The sequence below is a fragment of the Pseudonaja textilis genome, chromosome 14 (assembly GCF_049901715.1).
Source record: "Pseudonaja textilis isolate UNSWEBS1 chromosome 14, rPseTex1.2, whole genome shotgun sequence".
Classification (NCBI taxonomy): Eukaryota; Metazoa; Chordata; class Lepidosauria; order Squamata; family Elapidae; genus Pseudonaja; species Pseudonaja textilis.
In genome coordinates, this window is record NC_142003.1 from 10,040,293 (window position 1) to 10,061,995 (window position 21,703).

At 44.1% G+C, this 21,703-nt stretch overlaps 2 protein-coding genes across 6 annotated transcripts in view; one reads left to right on the plus strand and one right to left on the minus strand.

Annotated features, from left to right (window-relative positions):
* Positions 1 to 10,134, plus strand: part of CCDC78 (coiled-coil domain containing 78) — a 25,049-nt gene extending 14,915 nt beyond the window's left edge. The window contains exons 13-16 of one of the 2 annotated variants that reach the window (XM_026704577.2): positions 4,977 to 5,067; positions 7,008 to 7,108; positions 8,052 to 8,965; positions 10,051 to 10,134. In XM_026704577.2, coding sequence (XP_026560362.1) covers positions 4,977 to 5,067; positions 7,008 to 7,108; positions 8,052 to 8,178 — 319 coding nt within the window. In that variant the 3' untranslated portion in view covers positions 8,179 to 8,965; positions 10,051 to 10,134. Of the gene's footprint in view, positions 1 to 4,976; positions 5,068 to 7,007; positions 7,109 to 8,051; positions 8,966 to 10,050 lie in introns of those variants that run through there. The other variant, XM_087912469.1, reaches the window with a different exon arrangement.
* On the minus strand, positions 9,028 to 20,373 carry ANTKMT (adenine nucleotide translocase lysine methyltransferase). 4 transcript variants are annotated; one of them, XM_026704159.2, is made up of 6 exons: positions 20,283 to 20,373; positions 18,255 to 18,421; positions 17,058 to 17,162; positions 14,833 to 14,973; positions 13,293 to 13,343; positions 9,028 to 10,482 (listed from the first exon to the last, which is right to left on the minus strand). In XM_026704159.2, exons 2-6 carry the CDS (start codon positions 18,414 to 18,416, stop codon positions 10,294 to 10,296), a joined length of 648 nt encoding a protein of 215 aa, XP_026559944.1. In that variant the 5' UTR covers positions 18,417 to 18,421; positions 20,283 to 20,373; the 3' UTR covers positions 9,028 to 10,293. The 4 variants fall into 4 exon arrangements, with proteins under 4 accessions (XP_026559944.1, XP_026559943.1, XP_087768599.1 ...); XM_026704158.2 differs by lacking the exon at positions 20,283 to 20,373 and adding an exon at positions 19,632 to 19,860; XM_087912473.1 differs by lacking the exon at positions 20,283 to 20,373 and adding an exon at positions 19,284 to 19,621.
* Between the last annotated feature and the right edge of the window lie 1,330 nt (positions 20,374 to 21,703).

The window sequence follows — 21,703 nt, forward strand, 5'->3', positions numbered from 1 at the left end:
ATGAAAAACGGTCAGAAGTCACATTTTACTGTGCTGCTGTAATTTCCAATGGTCACTAAATGATCTGTTGCAAGTCGAGGAGGCAGCGGGGGAGGGGAGGTTCCTATGAGGCCAGCCTGCCCCATGGTTATGCAGCTCAGATTAACAGAGTTGGAAGAGACCTTGTAGGTCATCTAGTCCAACCCCCCCGCCTAAGCAGGAGACCCTACGCCATTTCTGACAGATGGCAGTCCAGTCTCTTCTTGAAAGCTTCCAGGGATGAAGCTCCCACAACTTCTGAAGGCAACTTCTGTTCCATGGATTGTTCTCCCTGTCAGAAAGTTTCTCCTTATTTCCAGGTTGAATCTCTCCTGGATCAGTTTCCATCCATTATTCCTTGTCTGGCCTTCAGGTGCCTTGGAAAATAGCTTGACCCCTTCCTCCTCTCTGTGGCAGCTTCTCAAATATTGGAGCACTTGCTATCATGTCTCCTCTTCACTGGACTAGCCAACCCCAGTTCCTGCAACCGTTCATCGTGTTTTAGCCTCCAGTCCCCTAATCATCCTGGTTGCTCTTCTCTGCATTCAACTCTGCTTTCCTCAACTCTGAAGACGTTCCACAATATGAATAGAATAGAATACAATATGGAATAGAATAGAACATGGAATAGAATAGAATATGGAGTAGAATAGAATATGGAATGAAAGAGAAGAGAAGAGAAGAGAAGAGAAGAGAAGAGAAGAGAAGAGAAGAGAAGAGAAGAGAAGAGAAGAGAAGAGAATATGGAATAGAATAGAATATGGAATAGAATAGAATAGAATATGGAGTAGAATAGAATATGGAATAGAGCAGAATATGGAATAGAATAGAATATGCAATAGAATAGAATATGCAATAGAATAGAATATGGAAAAGAATAGAATAGAATAGAATATGGAATAGAATAGAATATGGAATAGAATCTTTATTGAGGGTGGAATAGAATAGAATCTTTATTGAGAATAGAATAGAATAGAATTCTTTTATTGGCCATGGGTGATTTGTCTTTGGCGCAAATGCTCTCAGTGTACATAAAAGATACATTCGTCAAGAGTCAAGAATGATAAGGTATATAAGGGATGAAGGTTTGCTGTAGCCAGTGATGTTTTTAAGAGTTTTCTGCTCTTATTAGAGTTTTCTCTCTTATTAATACGTTTTGGCCTGATTGTATAGCATTCTGTCACCTTTTCTGTAGGCTTCCTCTTTGGAATGACGTAGCTGCTTAAGTTTAGCTGTGAACCAAGGTTTATTGTTACTGCATGTTCGCATATTTATCACGTTTTGCAAAAAGGAGGCAGACCCAAAGCCCCCCCCCCCTCCAAAAAAATCCCTTTAAAACTCACATATAGAAACACAGCCCACGCAGGAGTAAATAGGTGCCCTGCCTTTAAGTATCTGTCTATCTATCTATTTATCTATCTGTCTTCTTTCCTAAAGCAGGGAGCGTGAAGCATTTTCAATGGAAGCATTCACAATTAAGCCCGTCTACATCATTAAAATGCCGGGGAAACAAAAGTGCTTCTCACATTCACAAAAAACGGCACAGGCCGAACAGCGAAAGGGGAGGGGACGCCCCAAGCTTGTACATTATTAATGCTTTTATTTTGCCTTATCTGCTCCCATCCCCCCAAAAAAAAGTTGTTTGAGAGGGCTAACAATAAATGCCAACTAAAATAAAATTTAAAATAAAAAAAACCACCTCATGGCTGATTGGTGCAAACAACACCGATTTATTTGCCTTTATAAACAGCATTTCCAAGCCAGACCTGGCTGTTAAAAATGTCGCTCTTTCTTTTAAATTGCTGAAAGAGAGGGAGGAAAAAGGAGGTGGAGAATTCCAGGCGACAATGGACATACCCTCCAGAGGGAGCTCTGGATATCCCAAATCTGTTTCCCCCCCCCCGCCCCATGTAAATGGGAGCACAATGCATTCCTCGGTTCATTCCAATCTTTTATTACAGTCAAGAATTCTCCAAACATCAAAAGTGACCTATATTTTACTTATGCGGGACTCGGACCAACTCTGCCGAACTTTCCCACGGCTCGCTCGCATATTTCCCCACGATTAGATCACCTATCCGCAACACCCCACAAGTGGAGTGAGGGGATTTGGCTCCCTGAAGGACAAAACCGCCCCGTACCCCTCCAGGATGGAAACATAAAAGATGGGCGAAGGTCAAGATGGAGAGCCCCTCCTTCCCAGCATTTCTCACCTCCATTTTTGTTCCCCCCCAGAAAAGGCTTTTCTTGTGCAGAAACCAGGAGGATGGGTTTTTAATATATTTTTTTAGTATTTATTTGATTTGTCAATCGCTTATAAGATACAGGTATAAGAATAAACATAGTTTTGAATACATGAGATAGATACTTATAAGAAAAATAAAAAGAAATAATAGGATAGGGACGGTAGGCATGTTGGTGCGCTTATGCACATCCCCTACAGACCTCTTAGGAAAGGGGTGAAGTCAATAGTAGACAGTCTAAGGTTAAAGTTTTTGGGGTTTGGGGAAGAAACCACAGAGTCAGGTAGAGTATTCCAAACATCGACCACTCTGTTGCTGAGGTCGTATTTCCTGCAATCAAGTTTGGTGCGGTTTACCTTGAGTTTGTATCTATTGTGTGCTCTTGTGTTGTTATGGTTGAAGCTAAGTATTCATTGACAGGTAGGACATTGCAATGTTATGATTTTATATACTATATTTAGATCGGACCAGAGGCGGCGTAGTTCTAGGTTTTCTAGGTCTAGAATTTCAAGTCTGGTGGCATAAGGTATTCTGCAATGAGTAGAGGAGTGGAGAACTCTTCTTGTGAAATATTTCTAGACTTTCTCAACTGTGCTAATATCTGATACGTAATGTGGGTTCCAGACTGATGAGCTGTATTCGAGTATTGGTCTAGCAAATATTTTGTATGCTCTAGTTAGTAGTGTGATATTACCAGAGAAAAAGCTACGTAGGATTAAGTTAACAACTCTTAATGCCTTTTTGGCTGTGTAGTTACAGTGGGCTCTAGCACTTAGATCATTAGAGAAGAATATTCCAAGGTCCTTTACAGAGCTTGGATCATCAACAAGGTCTTGACTATTCAGCTTGTATTTTATTTTCTGTTTTTTTTTCTGCCAATATGTAAGACAGAGCATTTATTTGTTGAGATTTGAAGTTGCCATTTGATTGACCATTCTGATACATAGTCAAGATCTTTTTGAAGGGTAGCAGTATTGTCTGTGGTGTTGAATAGCTTTACATCATCAGCAGAGAACACAGTTGCTCTTAATATGATCACAGAGGTCATTTATGTAGAGTATGAAGAGAGTTGGTCCTAGAACACTGCCTTGGGGGACACCACTGTGGACAGGTACAGAATTTGATAGGACGCTCCCAATTTTGACCATTTGTTGTCTGTTTGACAGGAATGCTTCTTCTATCCAGTTATGTAGGTGTCCAGAGATACAGGCTTAATCGTGGAATAATTTTGGGGTTGCCGACAGAATTGGTGAGGTGGCCTTAGGCAGGGGGAGAGCAATGAACACATCAGCTTGATATTGACCTTTCCTTCCTTCCCTTCTTCATCCCTTCCTCTTCCCCTTCCCTCCTTCATTCCTTCCTCTTCCTTTCATTTCTTCTTTTCCCCCCTCTTCCCTCCTTCCCTTCCTCTTCCTTTCTTCATCCCTTCCTCTTCCCTCCTTCCCGTCCCCGTCCCCATCTCCTTCCCTTCCCTTCATCACTTCCTCTTCCCTCCTTCTTCATCCCTTCCTTCATCCCTTCCTCTTCCTTCCCTTACCACCATCTCTCCCGCCTTCTCTCCCTTTCTAGTCTTCCTTCCTTTCTCCCTCCTCCCTCCTTTCCAAGGTCATTGGTACTACAGCTCCCATCACTCCAGACAGCAGGCAGTTGAAATCCAGTGTGTAAGGACTATAAGAGACCCTGGTTACCACACATCTTCTGCAGGGAAAAGGTTGCGGTTTTGGAGACATCCAAGCTTGAATGTGGAACCCAGGCATCATCACTATCACCCTCTTTTAACGACCCCATAATCCCTTGCGGGGTGGAGTCTGGGCAACTGAATGGAGCTGAGTGTTTACTGGCCGAATGCCCTTCCTGTCACCAATGAGGAGTTTTGTTCAGCAGATATATTCTCATTGGGCCCAGAGAGAAATATTTGCCTGTACCTAGGATCGAACTCACCCCCTCCTGATTGCGAGGTGAGAGTTCCACCTCTAGGCCACCACCCCAGTGTGGAACCCAGGCATGCAAAGCAGATATTCTATCGCAGAGCCAACTTAGTAGGCATCTCCCCATCACAACTCCTTCTCTTTGCTGTTCGTTGCTCTCTTCTCCCTCCTCTTTTCATTGTCCTTAAATTGACTCTTGATTTCATTCATCAGAGCTTTGTCTAGGCTCTAGCTTTTCCTCTCGGCTCCCAAGATTATTCTCGCAGCCCCTTTACCCTGGCTGTTCAACATCACCTTTACCTAGGTCAGTTACAAATCAAGTAGCTGCATCGTGTATAACCTTGGCCAATATTAAAGCTGGTTGACTGATAGCGGAGTCCCAATATTTGAGGGGCTGCCACAGAGAAGAAGGGATCAAGCACCCAAAGGCCAGACAAGGAATAATGGATGGAAACTGAACAAGGAGAGATTCAACCTGGAAATAAGGAGAAACTTTTTGACGGTGAGAACAATCCACCCATGGAACAGAAGTTGCCTTCGGAAGTGGTGGGGGCTTCATCCCTGGAAGCTTTCAAGAAGAGACTGGACTGCCATCTGTCAGAAATGGCGTAGGGTCTCCTGCTTGGGTGGAGGATTGGACTAGATGACCTACAAGGTCCCTTCCAACTCTGTTGATCTGTTTGCTTAGTTCACGGCTTAACGTTTTGAGAAATGAGTGAATTTGGTATCAAGGCAAAAGGGTTGCCTATCCAACCGCGTAACAACGATGCCTCTTTTTAATTCACAGTGCTCTGCCTTTCCCTGTCCCTAACCTCCTGGAGGGCGAAGGCTGGGCTCAACTCAGGAAGCAGCTACGGGAATTTACCCACTCCACGCAGGTAAGTAAAACTCTCCAAGAATGTGGCAATGTCAATCAACAAAAGGACTTTGGGGTGCAATTTTCCAAGTCCCCCTATGGGTGGATGTGATATTGATAAGCGAGAAAGGCCTTGGGAGACTGGTCACAGTGTCAGGTGGAGCTCCATACCAAATTCAAGAAAGAAATACTTAGACTCCATAGATTAGAGAAAAGATATCTTTTACTGAAATTGAAGTGGTAGCAACCGTGGAATTCTGAATCTGGGAAATTAGGTGTGCAAATCACACATACAAAGTGATGGAAATGTTCCCACCCCCAATAGTTCAAATGATTCTTCCAATTAAAAGTTGTGAATATGATCATGTGGGCATCTTCAGTTGGTGATGAGGCCTCTGTCCGTTGACCTTGGCATGTTTTGATAAAGGTTTGCAGCTGCGCGGAGGAAAGAAAGCTAAGCGAGAAATAGAAACCTAAACAGGAATTTATACTTCCCCCACTCCTCATTTTACACAACACTGGAATGTAACACCTCCAGCTCGCTTCCCGGACTTTATCCCCTCCTCCCCCCGTTACTTATGGCAGCCAAGAGATGCAAAGAAATAGTAGATGATCTTGAAGGCTGACACATAGAGATGCTGCATAGGGAACAATCAGATAAGAGGCCCACAGCTGGATAGTGGGTGGGTTAAATGATTTAAAAGGGACCCTCCCTTAGTTACTTGGGCTGTAAAGAAGATGAAGGGCGGAAGAGCAGAGGCCGGATTCAGCAGGTTCTGGAGAACCAGTAGTGGAAATTCTGAGTAGTTCGGAGAACCGGCCAATCCCACCTCTGACTGGCCCCGCCAACCCCATCTCTTCTCTGCCTTCTGAGTCCCAGCTGATCGGCTGGGTCTTCTTCGGTTGCCCTGCACAGGAGAATGGAGCTGGAAAGCAGGTTAGTGGGGTGGGGAGGGAATGGAGATTTTGCAGTATCCTTCCCCTGACACACCCACCAAGCCACACCCACAGAACCGGTAGTAACAAACTTTGAATCCCACCACTGCGGAGTCAGGCCAGTACTTTCGCGACTTGCAATATTCTGTTAATATAGATTTACAATAGAGTCAGTTTACCTATCTTGTCTGACATCAATCTTGCAGGTCTCTATAATTTTCTTCCACTTTATCACTAAAGGGTAATCTTGGAAGCTGGACAATGTTTTCCTTTCCTTCCCTCTTATACCAGGGAGTCAATCATGAGTTTCTTTCTCGTTCTCTGAGTTGTTTTCCCATCGGTTTGCTACATAACAATATTTCCTTCAAGACCACCTGTATACCTGTAACAAACTGTGAGAATAACCTCTAGGGGAGGAAGAGCCCCTTGTCAAAGCAACTGTCAGATTAGAGAAGTCTTGAGTGCTGAGACAGAAAAGTAATTTGAGAAAATAGCAATGGCAATAGCACTTACTTATATACTGCTTCACAGTGCTTTTACAACCCTTTCTAAGTGGCTTACGGAGTCAGCCTCTTGTCCCCAACAATCTGGGTCCTCACTTTACCCACCTCGGAAGGATGGAAGGCTGAGAGGACCTTGAGCCTGGTGAGATTTGAACTGCCAAATTGCAGGCAGCCGGCAGTCAGCAGAAGTAACCTGCAGTACTGCATTCTAACCACTGCACCACCTGTAGTCTGATTTTACCCTCCCTAGTTCCCTCTCTCTATTAAATCATTTTTTTATCTAGTTATTAAATTTATTTGCCAGCCATCCCTCCTTGAAGTGACTCTCTAGGATAAGAACAAGGAGGAAAGAGGCACATTCAGAATTTCAAGATTTTGTAACTCTATAATAAAAGCAGGTTTGGTATTTACAACGGGGATTCAAGTCTACTCCACTGTGAAGAGCTAAGAGCTCTCCTCTACAGACATCCAGTTATTGGCCATCCTTCATGCTCTCTGCTTCCTTTCCTTCCCACAACTTCAGGTGGAACTGGAAAGGGAGAGAAGCCAGCTGCTGGCCAGAGCAATGGTAGCAGAAGAGCAGGTTGCTGGACTGCAGGAATACCTGGACAAACACCTGGTGAGGTGAGACCAAAGGCCATTTCTTTGGGCCTATAACATGGTCGGTCTTCATTCTCTCAAAAATCCCAAGATGAAAGCTTCAGGTCTCCCTGGTTCCCAAATGCTGAAGGAAGACACAGGTTAAATCTCTCCCAGGTGATCTGATGACCCAAAGGGGCGTGGCACAAAGGCAACACAGTCACATAAGTAACAGGAGTCCCTTTAATACCTCCAACTTTGCCCCCAATGTCCAGGTTACCTTCGGCTGGAGAAAAAAAACTCTCCCAGAAAAAGTCTTTAAGTGGAGGAAATTCAGTCCGAAAATGAAGTACATACAAACCAAAAATAAAAATCCACACAAATCATGCTGCAGTAATTAACTTGACAGGGCAGGAGAAGGAATTGCAACTTGAAAGGCCAGCAAAATACACACAGTTGGGAAGATGCCAGAAACCCAGATAAGCCTTGACAATACCAGATAATTCACGATTTGCTCTCAACAGTTTGCTGTGCGAAACTTCTCTTCTTAAATACTGTGTTCCCAGCTGCAGCTAATGCAGGGAATCAGGGCCCTTTTCTCCCCTGTAAGCCACACAACTCACATTGCTCCCTTCTCCATTCCTCCCTGCATGCCCTAGGATGAAGCGGGGGTGGGCCTGGATCTTCCTCCAAATTCCCTCTGCCTTGCTCTACCTCTCCCCTGCTCTGCCCAGCCAGACTTTGCCCTTCCCCAGTTTCTTCCACAGCCAACGGGACCACATTCCCACATTCCCCGTCAGCTGCTCGGCCTTGCCTCCAACGCAGATTCCGACAGGGGCATGACAGGTGAGTTTATTTCTTTCCCTTCTCCTGCCCTCTTTCGTCTACTTATTTTTCACACTGGAAGCTGCTGGAAACCTGGATTCTATCAGAAGTAAGTACAGCACCCAAGACAGCACCTATCATCTCTTCTGTGCTTCCATTGCAGATACAAGCAGGAGATTGTGAGAATGCGCAAACTCTTAGGAACAAACGGATCTCAAGCATTGAGTGCTGAAGCATCTGAGGTTCCAGTACTTTTGATGTCCCAAGGGACCCTCAGCAAGGAAGTGTAGTTTTCTTATCAGAGTAGAGCTGGAAGGGAACTTGGAGGTCTTCTAGTCCAGCCCCCTGATCAAGCAGAAGATCCTATACCATTTCAGATAAGCGACTGTCTAGACTCTTCTTAAAATCCTTCAGTAATGGAGCATCCACAACGTCTGAAGGCAGCTTCTGCTCCACTGGTTAATTGTCCTCACTGTTAGGGAGTATCTCCTGAATTCCAGGTTGCTTCTCTCCTTGATTAGTTTCCATCTATTATTTCTTGTTCTGCCCTTCTGGTGCTTTGGAAAATATCAGAATCCTTGCAAGATGTTCTCAAGAGGCCTGGACTCTTGGCCCGAGTAACAACTGGACCCAACATCTGGTACACATTCATCCATCTCCAAGAGATATGAGGAAGGAAAAGGCTTGAAGCAGCCATGGAGGTTCCTGGGTGAAATTTAAGCTTCAAAAATGCGAATGTTTTGTTCAAAATTTTGGAATTTGTCTGTTTATGAAGAGCTTTTGGATATAATACTGTGTATATATACACTGTGTGTGCATAAGAGGTGATTATGCATTCTTGGAAGGACCTCCTATAAGTTTGTATAAGTTAAACAAAATCTGTCTACACTTTATTTTGACTTAGTAGGGAAGCACGAAGATCAAATATGATTCCATTCGGTCTATGTTTGATTTGTTGATTAAAAACCGCCTGTTGTGATTTATATAAATATGATTTTAGTCTCAGTTCACTTATTTTCAGTTACTGTACTGCATTACCGTTATTTCAGTTTTTTCTTCTTAACTTCACCCCTCGATGTACCCGTTTAGCTTTCTTCCAGTGTACATTATAGCATGGGCAGTATTGAATAGCGCAGCTCGACATTTGTAAATATTGTATTTGATGGGTATCACGGGTACAATTTAAGTAAAACTCAATTCAATGATAGCAATGATGTTTTTTTTAAAAAAAGAAAAGTATTTAGTACCAACATTCACTTTATCCTCAAGATACAACAACCAGCCCAGGCAGTTCACTAAGTAATTTGGGGAGACATGAATCTGAACCTCACTGTTTGTACAGTCAACCCAACATGACCTGAGCTCTTGAATACCCACAAAGACCATACATGTGGTCCTCAACTTATGACAGTTCATTTAGTGACTGTTCAAAATGTCAACGGCTCTGAAAAAAGGGACTTACGATGATTTTTCACACTTCCGACCGTTGCCGCATCCCCACTGTCCCATAATCAAAATTCAGATGCTTGGTAACTGGTTCATATTTATGATGGCTGCTGTGTCCCAGGGTCATGTGTGATACGCTTTTGCGACCTTCTGACCAGCCATGTCAATGGGGAAACCAGATTCAATTAACAACCGTGGGACTAACTGAACAACTGCAGTGATTTACTTACCAGTGTCAACTCATAAAATATCTAATATGCCGCTTCACAGTGCTTTCCAGCCCTCTCTAAGCAGTTTACAGAGTCAGCCTCTTGCCCCCAACAATCTGGGTCCTCATTTTACCCACCTTGGAAGGATGGAAGGCTGAGTCAACCCCGAGGCGGTCAGGACTGAAGTGCCAAATTGCAGGCAGCCAGCAGTCAGCAGAAGTAGCCTGCAGTACTGCATTCTAACCCCTACACACCATGGATGGATGGATGGATGGATGGATGGATGGATGGATGGATGGTTGGAAGGAAGGAAGGAAGGAAGGAAGAAAGGAAAAAAGGAAAAAAGGAAAAAAAGAGAAATATGGATAGAAGGAAGGAAACATGAAAGACGGGAGAGAGGGAGGAAGGAAGAGCAACAGCACTTAAGACTTATATATTGCTTCACAGTATTTTTAAGCCCTCTCTAAGCGTTTTACAGAATCAGCCTCTTGCCCCCAACAATCTGAGTCCTCATTTTACCCACCTCGGAAGGAGGGAAAGCTGAGTCAACCCTGAGCCAGTGAGATTCGAACTGCCAAACTGCGGGCAGCTGCCAGGCAGCAGAAGTAGCTGCACTCTGACTACTGCGCCACCAGATGGAGAAATGGAGACACCCCATCCCAATGGGGAAAGGGTCACCTCTCAGCAAAGATGGGAGTTTTTTGTTGTTGTTGAGAAATTGTCACGTCCAAGATGAAGACTGGCATGTTCTCACACTGGGCTCCCTTGTGACTCGTCCTTCTTCAGTTGCCGGACCACCTGGACGTCGTATGCCCAGGCTTGGTTGACACCTTCTCCAGCTGTGTCAGTGTGGGTCCAGTTGGGGAGAGGAAACCGCCCAGCCACCACCCGGGCTTCTTCTGGAAGTTCCATAAGTAGCTTTTTCTCCAGAAGCATCAACTAGGAAGAAGAAGAAGAAGAAGAAGAAGAAGAAGAAGAGTAGAGGTGTCCTTCTGAAGGATCTATTAGTCAATACGGAATACAGACAGACCAACACAAGAGAGGATTGAGCTCTGGGAGTCCTCGGGGCTCTCTTGAGCTTGGCTGTTGTCTTGCAGATGTTTCATGACCCAACTAGGCCACATCATCAGTGCCAAGGATGTTACCTTAATTGAGCCATGAAACATCTGCAAGAAAGCCACCAAGCTCAGAGAGCACCAAGGACCTGAAAGGTAGACCAGCTGTGTATTTTGGTGACCTGTAGTTCAAGGAGATGGCATCACCTTTGAAATGGAGATGTAGTCATGGCTACCAACTTGACCGGGTTCAAGAAAGGGCTGGCTTGTTTTATGGATTCATGGAATCACCGGGTCTTGGCCTGTAGGGCAGCAGAACTGCCCCTGAAGACCATATGCTGGGAGACAAGTAGGCTTCCTTCTGTGAGAAGACTGCTGGACAAGATGGACCTAATCCAACAGGGGACAGGTTCGTATGGAATTCATTTTTTACTTGCTACCAATATTCCCTTGTTGTTTCACTGGACTCAAAGGTTATGCCTTCTACCTGAGATCTTAAGAGATCCCTACTCTTTTAGCCTTCTGATAGGCCATAAAGACCTGGTCCTCTCCCCCCACCCCCGCCCCAAGAATTGGGCTAGGATGGGGTTTGAACTGAGAGATCGGTTGGTCAGCGTTTGCTTTTAAACTTTGGGGCTTTGGCTTTTCACCTTCACTTTTGTGGCTTGTGGCGAGCTAACAAGACACCATATCAATCCTGTACATAAATAAACAAACTCATACGCTGTGCTAAACCGAGTGGTGGGGTGGCCAAGAGGTGGAGCTCTCACCTCACAATCAGGACGCTGTGAATTCGATTCTCGGGTAGAGGCAGGTATTTCTCTCTCTGGGCTCAAGGAGAACGTATCTGCTGAGATATGGAACTCCGCGTTGGCGACAGGAAGGGCATCCGGTCAGTAAACGCTCAGCTCCATTCAGCTGCCCAGGCTCCACCCAGCAAGGGACGATGGGGTCATTAAAAGATGATGATGATGATCTGCTGTGCTAAACCACGGCTTGCCTTACCCATGTTCTGCTGGATAGCCATAATGCTTGGCTCCACGTCTATCCCTATGCTAGAATGCATGACTTAGAAATTCACCGGGATGACTTCATACAACCCGCTGAGCTAAATCGGAAGAGACCGTTGGACGGCTACAAAGCAGGACACAGAAGACACAGGCTTTTGAGACTTCAGGAAGCCCACAGGAAGAGACTGCCATTCACACCCCAAGTGCCCCAGTGCCTCGACTAAATTAAACCAAACATATCCGTCTTTTACAAGGGCTAAAGGCTAAACCTCACAAGAGATCACTGATGCTCTGGTTAAAAGTTTATACAATTATTTTTTGTCTATTTATAACTATCCCCAATCTGCCATCACTTGGCAGATCCAGAGGTCTCTCCTCCTTTCAAAGAAGAACTTAACTTTATTTTATTTATTGTGTGTATGTGGTTTTTTTTTTTTAAAAAAAGGCCAGCCTGTTTCTTCCTCGAAAGAGCAACAGTGAAAATACCCTACTGATTTTCAAAGAGGAATTGGTCTTATTACGGGTAGTCCTCCACTTACGGCCATTCCATTTAGTGACCATTTCAAACTTTGCAACGGCACTGAAACCAAGCGACTCGCGCGACAGACCACAGGCGGTTCTCCACTTACAACCGCAATTGTGTTAAGTGAGCTTTGCCTCATTTTACGACATTTCTTGCTCCAGTTGTTAATCACGGCGTTTGTTCAGTTAGGAACACGCTTGTTAAGTGAACCTGGCTTCCCCCTGGACTTTGCTGGTCAGAAAGTCTCAGAAAGATGGTCACTTGAACCCGGGACCCTGCAACCATCATAAGTATGAGTCAGTTGCCAAGCATCTGAATTTTGATGGCGTGACCATGGGGAATGCTACAACGGTCGTAAAGTGTGAAAAATGTTCACAAGTCACTTTTTTTCCCCAGTGCCGTTATAACTTTGAACGGTTGTAAGTCAAGGACTACCTGTATTGTAGCGTCCACATAATCATGTGATCAAAATTCACATAACTCTAAGACAAAAATAATAACTCCCCACCTAGTCAGATATCCAAGCTGTCTGGATCCATTTCATTTGCAGTGACTACTGTCCAATCCATGTGATTTTTCTCCTACTGAAAGTGGCAAAGTTCTGTATTGTTACACGCCATACTTATTCAGAATAGAATGAGCTGGAAGGGACCTTGGAGGTCTTCTAGTCCAGCCCCTTGCTCAAGCAGGAGAACCTATACCATTTTAGACAAGTGGCTGTCCAATCTCTTCTTAAAAACCTCCAGTGATTAAACACCCACAACATCTGAAGGCCAGCTGTTCCACTGGTTAATTGTCCTGTTAGGAAGTTTCTCCTTAATTCAAGATTTCTTGGATTAGTTTCCATCCATTTTTTTCTTGTCCTGCTTTCAGGTGCTTTGGAAAATAAATGGACCCCCTTCTTCTTTGTGGCAGCCTCTCAAATACTGGAATATTGCTATCATGTCACCCCTACTTCTTCTTACACTTCACTACATCAATTTTGTAATAATTAAGTTTTACTGTGTTTCTCCTAGTTTGTTTCAAAACGTGCTTTCAAACTGATCAGTGACAGTAATAATATTTACGGTTGCCACAAACAGTTCACTCCCACTACTACCCATCTGCATGGATATATACTGTATTTTGGAGGAAAAAAAAACCTCTCCTGGTGATACATACCACACTAGGTGCCAGGAACACAGTTACATTCTGACAATCTGATAAGTTCACCTTAAAAAGACAAAACATAAATTAGAAAAGGGAAAAAAGTTTTACTTTCTGTGCCATGTTTAAGGCGGTTTCTATTAAAAAGTTCTGGAGCAAAAATGAACAATCTTTCTTGGTCCAACTCACTGGGTGGGCCTTCCCATTTCATTCACAAGCCATAAATAATGTTGGCTTGGCTTTGGCTCGGAGGGTTGTAGAAACCAAGAGATTTCGATCTGCAGAGGAGAACTTCAGGAGTCTGAACCCAGCCAAGTGCAAGAAGCAGAAGCCAAATAAACCACAACGTAGCACAAGGGCTGGTTTAGTTGCTGCAAAGATTGACCAGGATATACTTTATAGCAGTGGTCGCCAACCATTGGGCCGGGCCGGAGACCACTGGTGGTCCGCGAGACAATTTTGGTGGTCTGCAGAGAAATGTCACCCGCAAAGCAACTAATCCAGGCTGTGAGGGAACACAAGGCTTCACCACCCACATGGCACATGGGGACACAAGGCTTGTGTCACTTGCACTGCGCACAACACGAGGTAGTGAGGGGAGGGGGAAAGGGTGGAGGGGGGAAACTTGTCCCACTCGCCCCACGCGCCTGGCCTGGCCACTGGACTGCTTCTTTCTGCTTCTGTCTTCTGCTTTTGGCTGCATGCAAGGGAAACAGCAAAAGTCTTCATTTCTGGAAGAGTTTGGGGGAGAAAGACTTCAGCTGGTCATTTGCATTTTTTAAGAGAGTTGTTGAGGCCCCTTAGAGCCTTTATCGGTGTCCTCAGGGTCACCTGAGTAGTGCAAATGGGTGTGAATTCCTACTTGGAATTCCTTTTTCTTATGAAGAGGTTTCGCTTCTCACCCAAAAAGCTTCTTCAGCTCTGAGCGGATGGCGGGGGAATGGAAGGATTTATACCCCTTGCAGACAACGGGTCATTTGCATCCTTTTAGACTGTGTGTGAATGCAACCCACCATCCAGTCGGAGCTGATGAAGCTTCTTGGATGAGGAGTGAAATGAAAGAAAAAAAACAAGAAAGTCCAGTTGCCTCCCGAAAAAAGCATCTTTGGGACATCCACGAGCTGGAGGACTGAGAATCTCTGCAGACTTTTAGCTATGCAATTTGGGATGAACACCCCTGGAATGGCGTGGGAATAGGAATGGATTTTCGGAGAAAAAATATTGCAGACTGCAGGAACAATTTGCACGATTCAGGTGACCCTGAGGACACAGACAAACCTCCAAGTGGCCTCAACGACTATCTAAAAAGGATGCAAATAACCAGCTGGAAGGAAGGAATCGAGGAAGGATTAGCAAGGAATATAAGGAATCAAGGAAGGTCAGCAAGGAATATAAATCCTTCCATTCCCCACCATCTAGTCAGAGCTGAGGAAACTTCTTGGATGAGAAGCGAAATGTCTTCAAAGAAAAACCAGAAAGTCCAGCTGACTCTTGAAACAAAAAACACTTTTGGGATTATGCTCAGAATTCCAATATCTTTCCCTTTTTTCCTCACCTTCCAAAGGTCTTCCTTGTAATAAGAAACTTTTCCGTAACACCCAGCTTTCCACGCACGATAGCTGGAAAGTCGCAACAGCCATGGATTGAGTTCATAGCCAACAGCTGGCCTGAAGCCTTGTTTGTAAGCTTCCAGGACCTGCAAATATAAATAAACCAAGTTTGTTTATTTCCTGGATTTGTATCCATCAGAAGCACAAGGAGCTGCTTTCCAGGAGATCAAACAATCCATCTTAATCTGGTTTTATTCTGATTTGAGTGCAGCTCTCTCAGGATTCGGGGAAAGAGAGAGACGGCTCCATCTCATAGTTAATTTAATTGGAAATATCCAGAAGTGAACCTCCAAATTTTGAATGGTTTCATCCTTCCATTTTTAACAGAGTTTGGGAGTATTTTAGGATCTCAAAAGAGCACCAAAGGTTACATAACTCTTGACACAGCAACAGAACCAACCCACAGAAGAAGGAAAAAAACCCAATATAACTGAAATACTGCACACAGCTCTCAAGCCATGCCATTTCTGTGGCAAAATAAAATAAAATATTAAATATAAATATACAATAAAATATGAAGGAGGATAATGAGCAACAGGGCAAACTAAACTTCCCCAGACTGCAATTATCTTAAGGCAAGCAAAATAAGGCTTTTTTAAAAATTAAAGTTTAAAATACAAAATTGCAACCAAAACGGCGAGGATCGATAGAAAAAGTTTTTTAAATGGCAGAAAATCACATTTTAAGTAAGGAAATGAATAAAACAATGTTACTTCCAACTCTCTTCAATATTATTACCTAATAAAAGGCAGTTTTCTTTCAATTTAACAAAAGAAAAAAAGATACAAAACTAAAAATATTAAGATATACAAATCAAACCATCAACTAACAACAGCAACAATGTACAGTATAATAGCATCAACAAAGGGAGATTTTTCCAGAAATCAGAGGTCATGAGGAAAATAGAAAAAAACAGGTCAGACTCCAGATATCCTGGTCAAGTTAAAGGTGAGCAAACTTTATCCACATTTTTTTGTTTTAGGTCCTGTATCACCTTTTGTTCACACTCCCAAAATTTCAGCCTCATGGTTTCCTGTTGTTTTCAGACAGAAATCAAAATAAAATGCTTAAAAATTTTAATGCTTAAAATTAAAAAAAGAAAAAAACACCTCTCTCAAAAATCCTGTCAAGAGAACCCCCCCCCAAAAAATCACCCCTCACTCCCTCAAGCTCATAATACAGTTAGTCCTTGACTTATGACAATTGAGCCCACAATCTGTGTCGCTAAGTGAGACAGTGGTTAGAGGTGAGTTTTGCCCCGTTTTACGATCTTTCTTGCCACAGTTCTTAAGTGAATCACCACGGGGGCTAAGTTAGTAACAGTCGTTAGTGAATCTGGCTTCCCTATTGACTTTGCTTATCAAGGCGGTCGCAAAGGGGATCATGTGACATCCCCCGGGGCGCTGCAACCATCATAAACATGAGTCAAGTTACCAAGTGTCCAAATTTTGATCAGGTGACCAAGGGGATACGGCAATGGTCATCAATGGGTGGGATTCAGCCGGTTCAGACCGGTTCGAGCGAACCGGCTGTTAAATTTGCATCTGGTTCACCAAACCGGTATTTGAATCAATTGGCTGGCCCCACTCACCCCTCCCTGGAGTCTCAACGTGGCCCATTTTCGATGCAGGTAAGTGCAGGGCCTGGGAGGGGAAAAAAGTGGACCTTCTGGAAGTACCGAAAGTCCAGAAATGGGCCTGTTTCCGGCTTCCGGAGGGCCTCCAGAGGCCCCGGGAGGCTGTTTTTGCCCTCCCAGAGGCCCGGGGGAGGCCTCTGTACCCAAGGGGAAAATACCGGTAGGCTACGCCCACCCAGCAACTGGGCAACGAACCAGTTGCTGGGATTTTTGAATCCCATCCCTGGTTGTAAATGTGAAAAACGGCCCTAACTGACTCTTTTCGAAGCTGCTATAACTTTGAAGGGTCACTAAAGGAACTGTTGTAAGTCCTTTCACTGTTGAACACGGGGTGTCGTGGGTGAGCTCTGTTTGCGTCATCACCACCCTTGCAACGCTCTGCTCCTCTCCGTATGAAATCCAGTGGCTGGCTGAAGGACTTCACAAGTTCCCCCGTGAGCCGCAAAATATATTTATGACCCCCCAAAAAGGACTTCCCCGTGTCCCATTTTAATGCTCGCAGAAGAACACAGCAAAGCCACGAGATTTTCTTACAATTCTGCCATCCCCGGAGCCCAGATCTACGATCTTCCCAGAACGTCCTTTGAGTAACTGCATCACGTTCTCCATTTGTTTAGCACTTGCTGGGATGTAGGGGACCTGAAGGAAGAGGAGAGAAATTGGTATTCTACCCGGGAGTAAATGAATTCAGAGATTCTCCGTCATCCAGGCCATGGGTTGTCCCAGAGGTGCCTTTTCAACAGGCAACTGGATTTTTTTTAATTTTTCTTTGAAGATGATTTACAGAGGAACCATTTGAGGTTTAGTTTGAGATGGAGACAACACAGACTCATCCCCGACAGCCTGCGTTCAACAGTGAAGGGACACAGGGCACAAAAGCATCCTGCCGAAAGCACAGCTCCACAACACAGTCCCAAAAAGGCTCCACACCCATTTGCACCACTCAGGTGACCCTGAGGACACAGACAAACCTCCAAGTGGCCTCAACGGCTCTCTGTAAGAATGCAAATGACCAGCTGTCTGCAAGGAATATAAAACCTTCCATTCCCCACTATCCTGTCAGAGCTGAAGGAGCTTCTTGGATGAAAAGCGAAACGTCTTCAAAGAAAAACCAAGAAAGTCCAGTTGCCTCCAGAAAAAAAAACATGCACCTTTGGGAAAATTATGACCTGGATGATTAAGAATCTCCATAGACTTTCCCCCCCTTTTTTTTGCACTATTTTTATTGAACATTTTTCAACAGTTTATAACACATGTACCCTCTTTAAAATGCTACAACATCGCAAGTACTCGTATATACATAATAATAACATTGTTAATCTTTGCTTTTATTATCTAGCCAATGCGTCCCAGACCAAATAATATTCCGATTCACCTCTAACTTTTAATTCTAGTGGGAGCCTGTCCATCTCCGCGCAGTCTAAGAAGATCTTTTTTATCACTATCCCCTCAGAGGGGATATTATCATGTTTCCAGTTTTGTGCATACACAATTCTGGCTGCACTCGCTGTATGTAAAATAATACATTTATCTCTTTTTGCTGTATTCTCCTCGTATTATCCCCAGCAAAGGGATAATTATCCATAGACTTTCCTGCCATATCTTAAAAGTTTTGACTTCAAAAAAGGAGAAAACAAACTGTCCCCACTCTCCATCCCTATTGTCTCCCTGACCTGCACAACTCAGTGCCATTCTCCCCTTTAAAAGCCTTATTCAGTTACTGGGTTTTACCTGTAGTTTTAAGGGCACCTTGCGGAAACCGGGCATAAGAATTCCTGCCCACACGACATAAGCTGTCAAGCCAGTGCCGGCTGCAATTTGCAAAACATCCCAGCCGTTTATTTTCTTGCCTTGTAATTCAGCAGCCACCTGTTCAACATCTTCTGGATCCATCTTTTCTATAAATTAATTCCATTGAACTCAATCGGGTTTAGCACTAGTTCAGTAGATGTTAAGATTGCCATTTTAGTTGTCCTAAAAACCTTCTTTCCCCTCTTTTCCATACGGGGTTGGATTAATATGTCTTCTCAAATCTTAGTTAAATTCCGTACCAATTTATAGACACAGAGATTTTGCTTAGCCACTGCACCAAACACGTTTTCTTTTGCAAATTAAGATGTTTGGATATTTAATCAGAAACCCACCCCCCAAAATGCAGATTGTTAAGACTTTGGAAGATATGCAAACAAAACCTTTGCTGCGTTGTTCATCCTGCCACAGTGTAAACTACTACAATAAACAGCCCTGAACCAGAGTATTCAGCTGGTTCTGACCAGTTGTGGAGAACCGGTAGCGGAAATTTTGAATAGTTTGGAGAACTGGCAAATCCCACCTCTGACCGACCCCGCCAACCCCATCTATTCTTTGCCTCCTGAGTCCCAGCTGATCGGCTGGGTCTTCTTTGGTTGCCCTGCCCAGGAGAATGGAGCTGGAAAGCAGGTTAGCGGGGTGAGGAGGGAATGGGGATTTTGCAGTATCCTTCCTCTGCCATGCCCAAGCCACACCCACCATGTCACGCCCGCCAAACTGCACCCCACAGAACTGGTAGTAAAAAAAAATATGAATTCCCACAACTACCCTGAGCCACTCCTTAAAACCTCTCCCAACCAGTCCTACTTTGCAGGGCTGTTCGCCATAAGAAGGAGAACAATATCGTTCCCCCATTTAATTGCAAGAATGCATGCAGATCTCTTCCCAGCAACTCATCACAATTGCAAGATGGATGGTCTGGAAATAAAATACAGGTGGTTCTCAACTTACAACCACAATTGAGCCCAAAATTTCTGTCATTAAGCGAGACATTTGCTCAGTGAAGTTTGCCCCATTTTAAGGACCTTTCCTGTCCCAGCTGTTCAGTGAAGAAGCACTGTTGTTGTGAAGTGAATCTGGCTTCTTCTTTGACTTTGCTTGCTGGAAGGTCACAAAAGTTGGTCCCCTGACCCAGGACCCCACAACTGTCACAAATATGAACCAGTTGGCAAGGGGCCGGGGTTTTGATCACGTGACCTCAGGGACGCTACAACAGTTCTAAGTGTGAAAAATGGTCCTAAGTCACTTTTTTTCAATTTTCAAATGGGCATAAGTTGCTTTTTTGAACTAAATGACTACCTGTAAGGCAGAGAGAGAAAGTTGCTCCAGGGCATGGGCAGAGTGCACGTCCCAGCTGGGGACAAGTAATAGATTTCCAATGACACCAAGGGACAGAGCTACTGCAGATTTGCACTCAGAAGCCGGCTTGGTTTCTTTCTTTCTTCCTCTCTCCCTTCCCCCCTCTTTTCTTTCTCTCCCTCCCTCTTTTCTTTCTTTCCTTCCTTCCTTCCTTCCTTCTTTCTTTCTCTTTTTTTCCCTTTCTCCCTCCCTCCCTCTTTTTTTCTTTCTCTCTCCCTCCCTCTTTTCTCTCTCCCTCCCTTTTTTTCTTTCTCTCTCCCTTCTTTTCTCTTTCTCTCCCTCCCTCTTTTTTCTTTCTCTCTCCCTCCCTCTTTTCCTTCTCTCCCTCCCTTTTTCTCTTTCTCTCTCTTTCCCTCTTTTCTTTCTCTCCCTCCCTTTTTCTTTCTTTCTTTCTCTCCTTCTCCCTCCCTCCCTTTTCTTTTTCTTTCTTTCTCTCCCTCCCTCCCTCTTTTCTTTCTCTCTCTCCCTCCCTCTTTCCTTTCTCTCTCTCTCTCTCTCTCCCGCCCTCCCTTTTTAAATGCAAATCCAATTCAAGCCTTTCCCTCCGCCCCCGGACCCTTCCCAGCGCTTCTTTCCCCAGACGCCCTTCACCTCCGGAAAAAGGCACTTCCTCGGCAGCCACGTGGCTCGCCCTCGGGGGAGCCGCGCGCCGCTCGGACGCTCCGGGTGGAAACGAGCGAGGCGGGGGAGGTTCCGTTCCCCGCTTGGCTTTTCCCAGGAGGAAACCTCGCAGGTCGCTGGATGCAGTGCAGGATTGCACGCTCATTGGTGGTGGCATCGGAATAGAGTCAGAATCGAGCTGGAAGGGACCTCCGAGGTCATCTAGTCCAACCCACTGCCCAAGCAGGAGACCCTATGCCATTCCAGACAAGTGGCTGTCCGGTCTCTTCTTAAAAACCTCCAGTGATGGAGAGCCCGCAACTTCTGGAGGCATTGCACGGACTAATCAATCAATCAACATAGAGCTGGAAGGGATCTTGGAGGTCTTCTAGTCTAGCCCCTGCTCAAGCAGGAAAACCTATAGTCTAAAGAGAAGAAGAATTAGGGGAAACATGATAGCAGTGTTCCAATATCTCAGGGGCTGCCACAAAGAAGAAGGGGGTCCATTTATTCTCCAAAGCACCTGAGGGCAGGACAAGAAACAATGGATGGAAACTAATCAAGGATAGAAGCAACCTGGAATTAAGGAGAAACTTCCTAAAAATGAAGACAATTAACCAGTGGAACAGAAATTGCCTCCAGAAGTTGTGGGTGCTTCATCAATGGAGGCTTTTAAGAAGAGACTTATCTGAAATGGTATAGGTTCTCCTGCTTGAGCAAGGGGGTGGACTAGAAGACCTCTAAGGTCCCTTCCAGCTCCTGTTCTATTTCTATTATTTCTGTTTCAATTCTATTTCTATTCTATTTTATCTTCTATTCTATCTTCTATTCTGTTCCGTTCTATTTCTTATTTCTATTTCAATTCTATTTTTGTTCTATTTTATCTTCTATTCCATCTTCTATTCTATTCTATTTCTATTTCTATTCTATTTCTGTTTTATCTTCTATTCCCACCTTCTATTCTATTCCTATTCCTATTCTATTCTATTTCTATTCTATTCTATTTTATCTTCTATTCCATCTTCTGTTCTATTCTATTTCTATTTCTTATTTGTATTTCTGTTCTATTCTATTTTATCTTCTATTCCCACCTTCTATTCTATTTCTATTCCTATTCTATTCTATTTCTATTCTATTTTATCTTCTATTCCATCTTCTATTCTGTTCTATTCTATTTCTATTCTAAATCACAGCAGTTGTGAAATTAGCAAAACGGCTGTTAAATGAATGTGGCTTCCCCATTGATTTTGCTCGTCAGAAAGTTGCAAAAGGGGACCTTGGGACACAGCAACGGTCAAAAAATATGAACCAGTGGCCACGTACCTGAATGTTGACCACATGATCATGGGGATGATTCAAGGGCCGTAAGTGTTAAAAACAGTCACAAGTCACTTTTTCCCCCCAGGCCATTG

Excerpts from the sequence above, each read along its gene's own strand:
- ANTKMT (XM_026704159.2), bottom strand. The coding sequence starts at position 18,416 with ATGGATCCAGAAGATGTTGAACAGGTGGCTGCTGAATTACAAGGCAAG. Across the intron at positions 14,974-17,057 it reads GCTCCGGGGATGGCAGAATT|GTCCTGGAAGCTTACAAACA; the intron begins GTAAGAAAATCT and ends TTATATTTGCAG. Across the intron at positions 10,483-13,292 it reads TGTTCCTGGCACCTAGTGTG|TTGATGCTTCTGGAGAAAAA; the intron begins GTATGTATCACC and ends TCTTCTTCCTAG.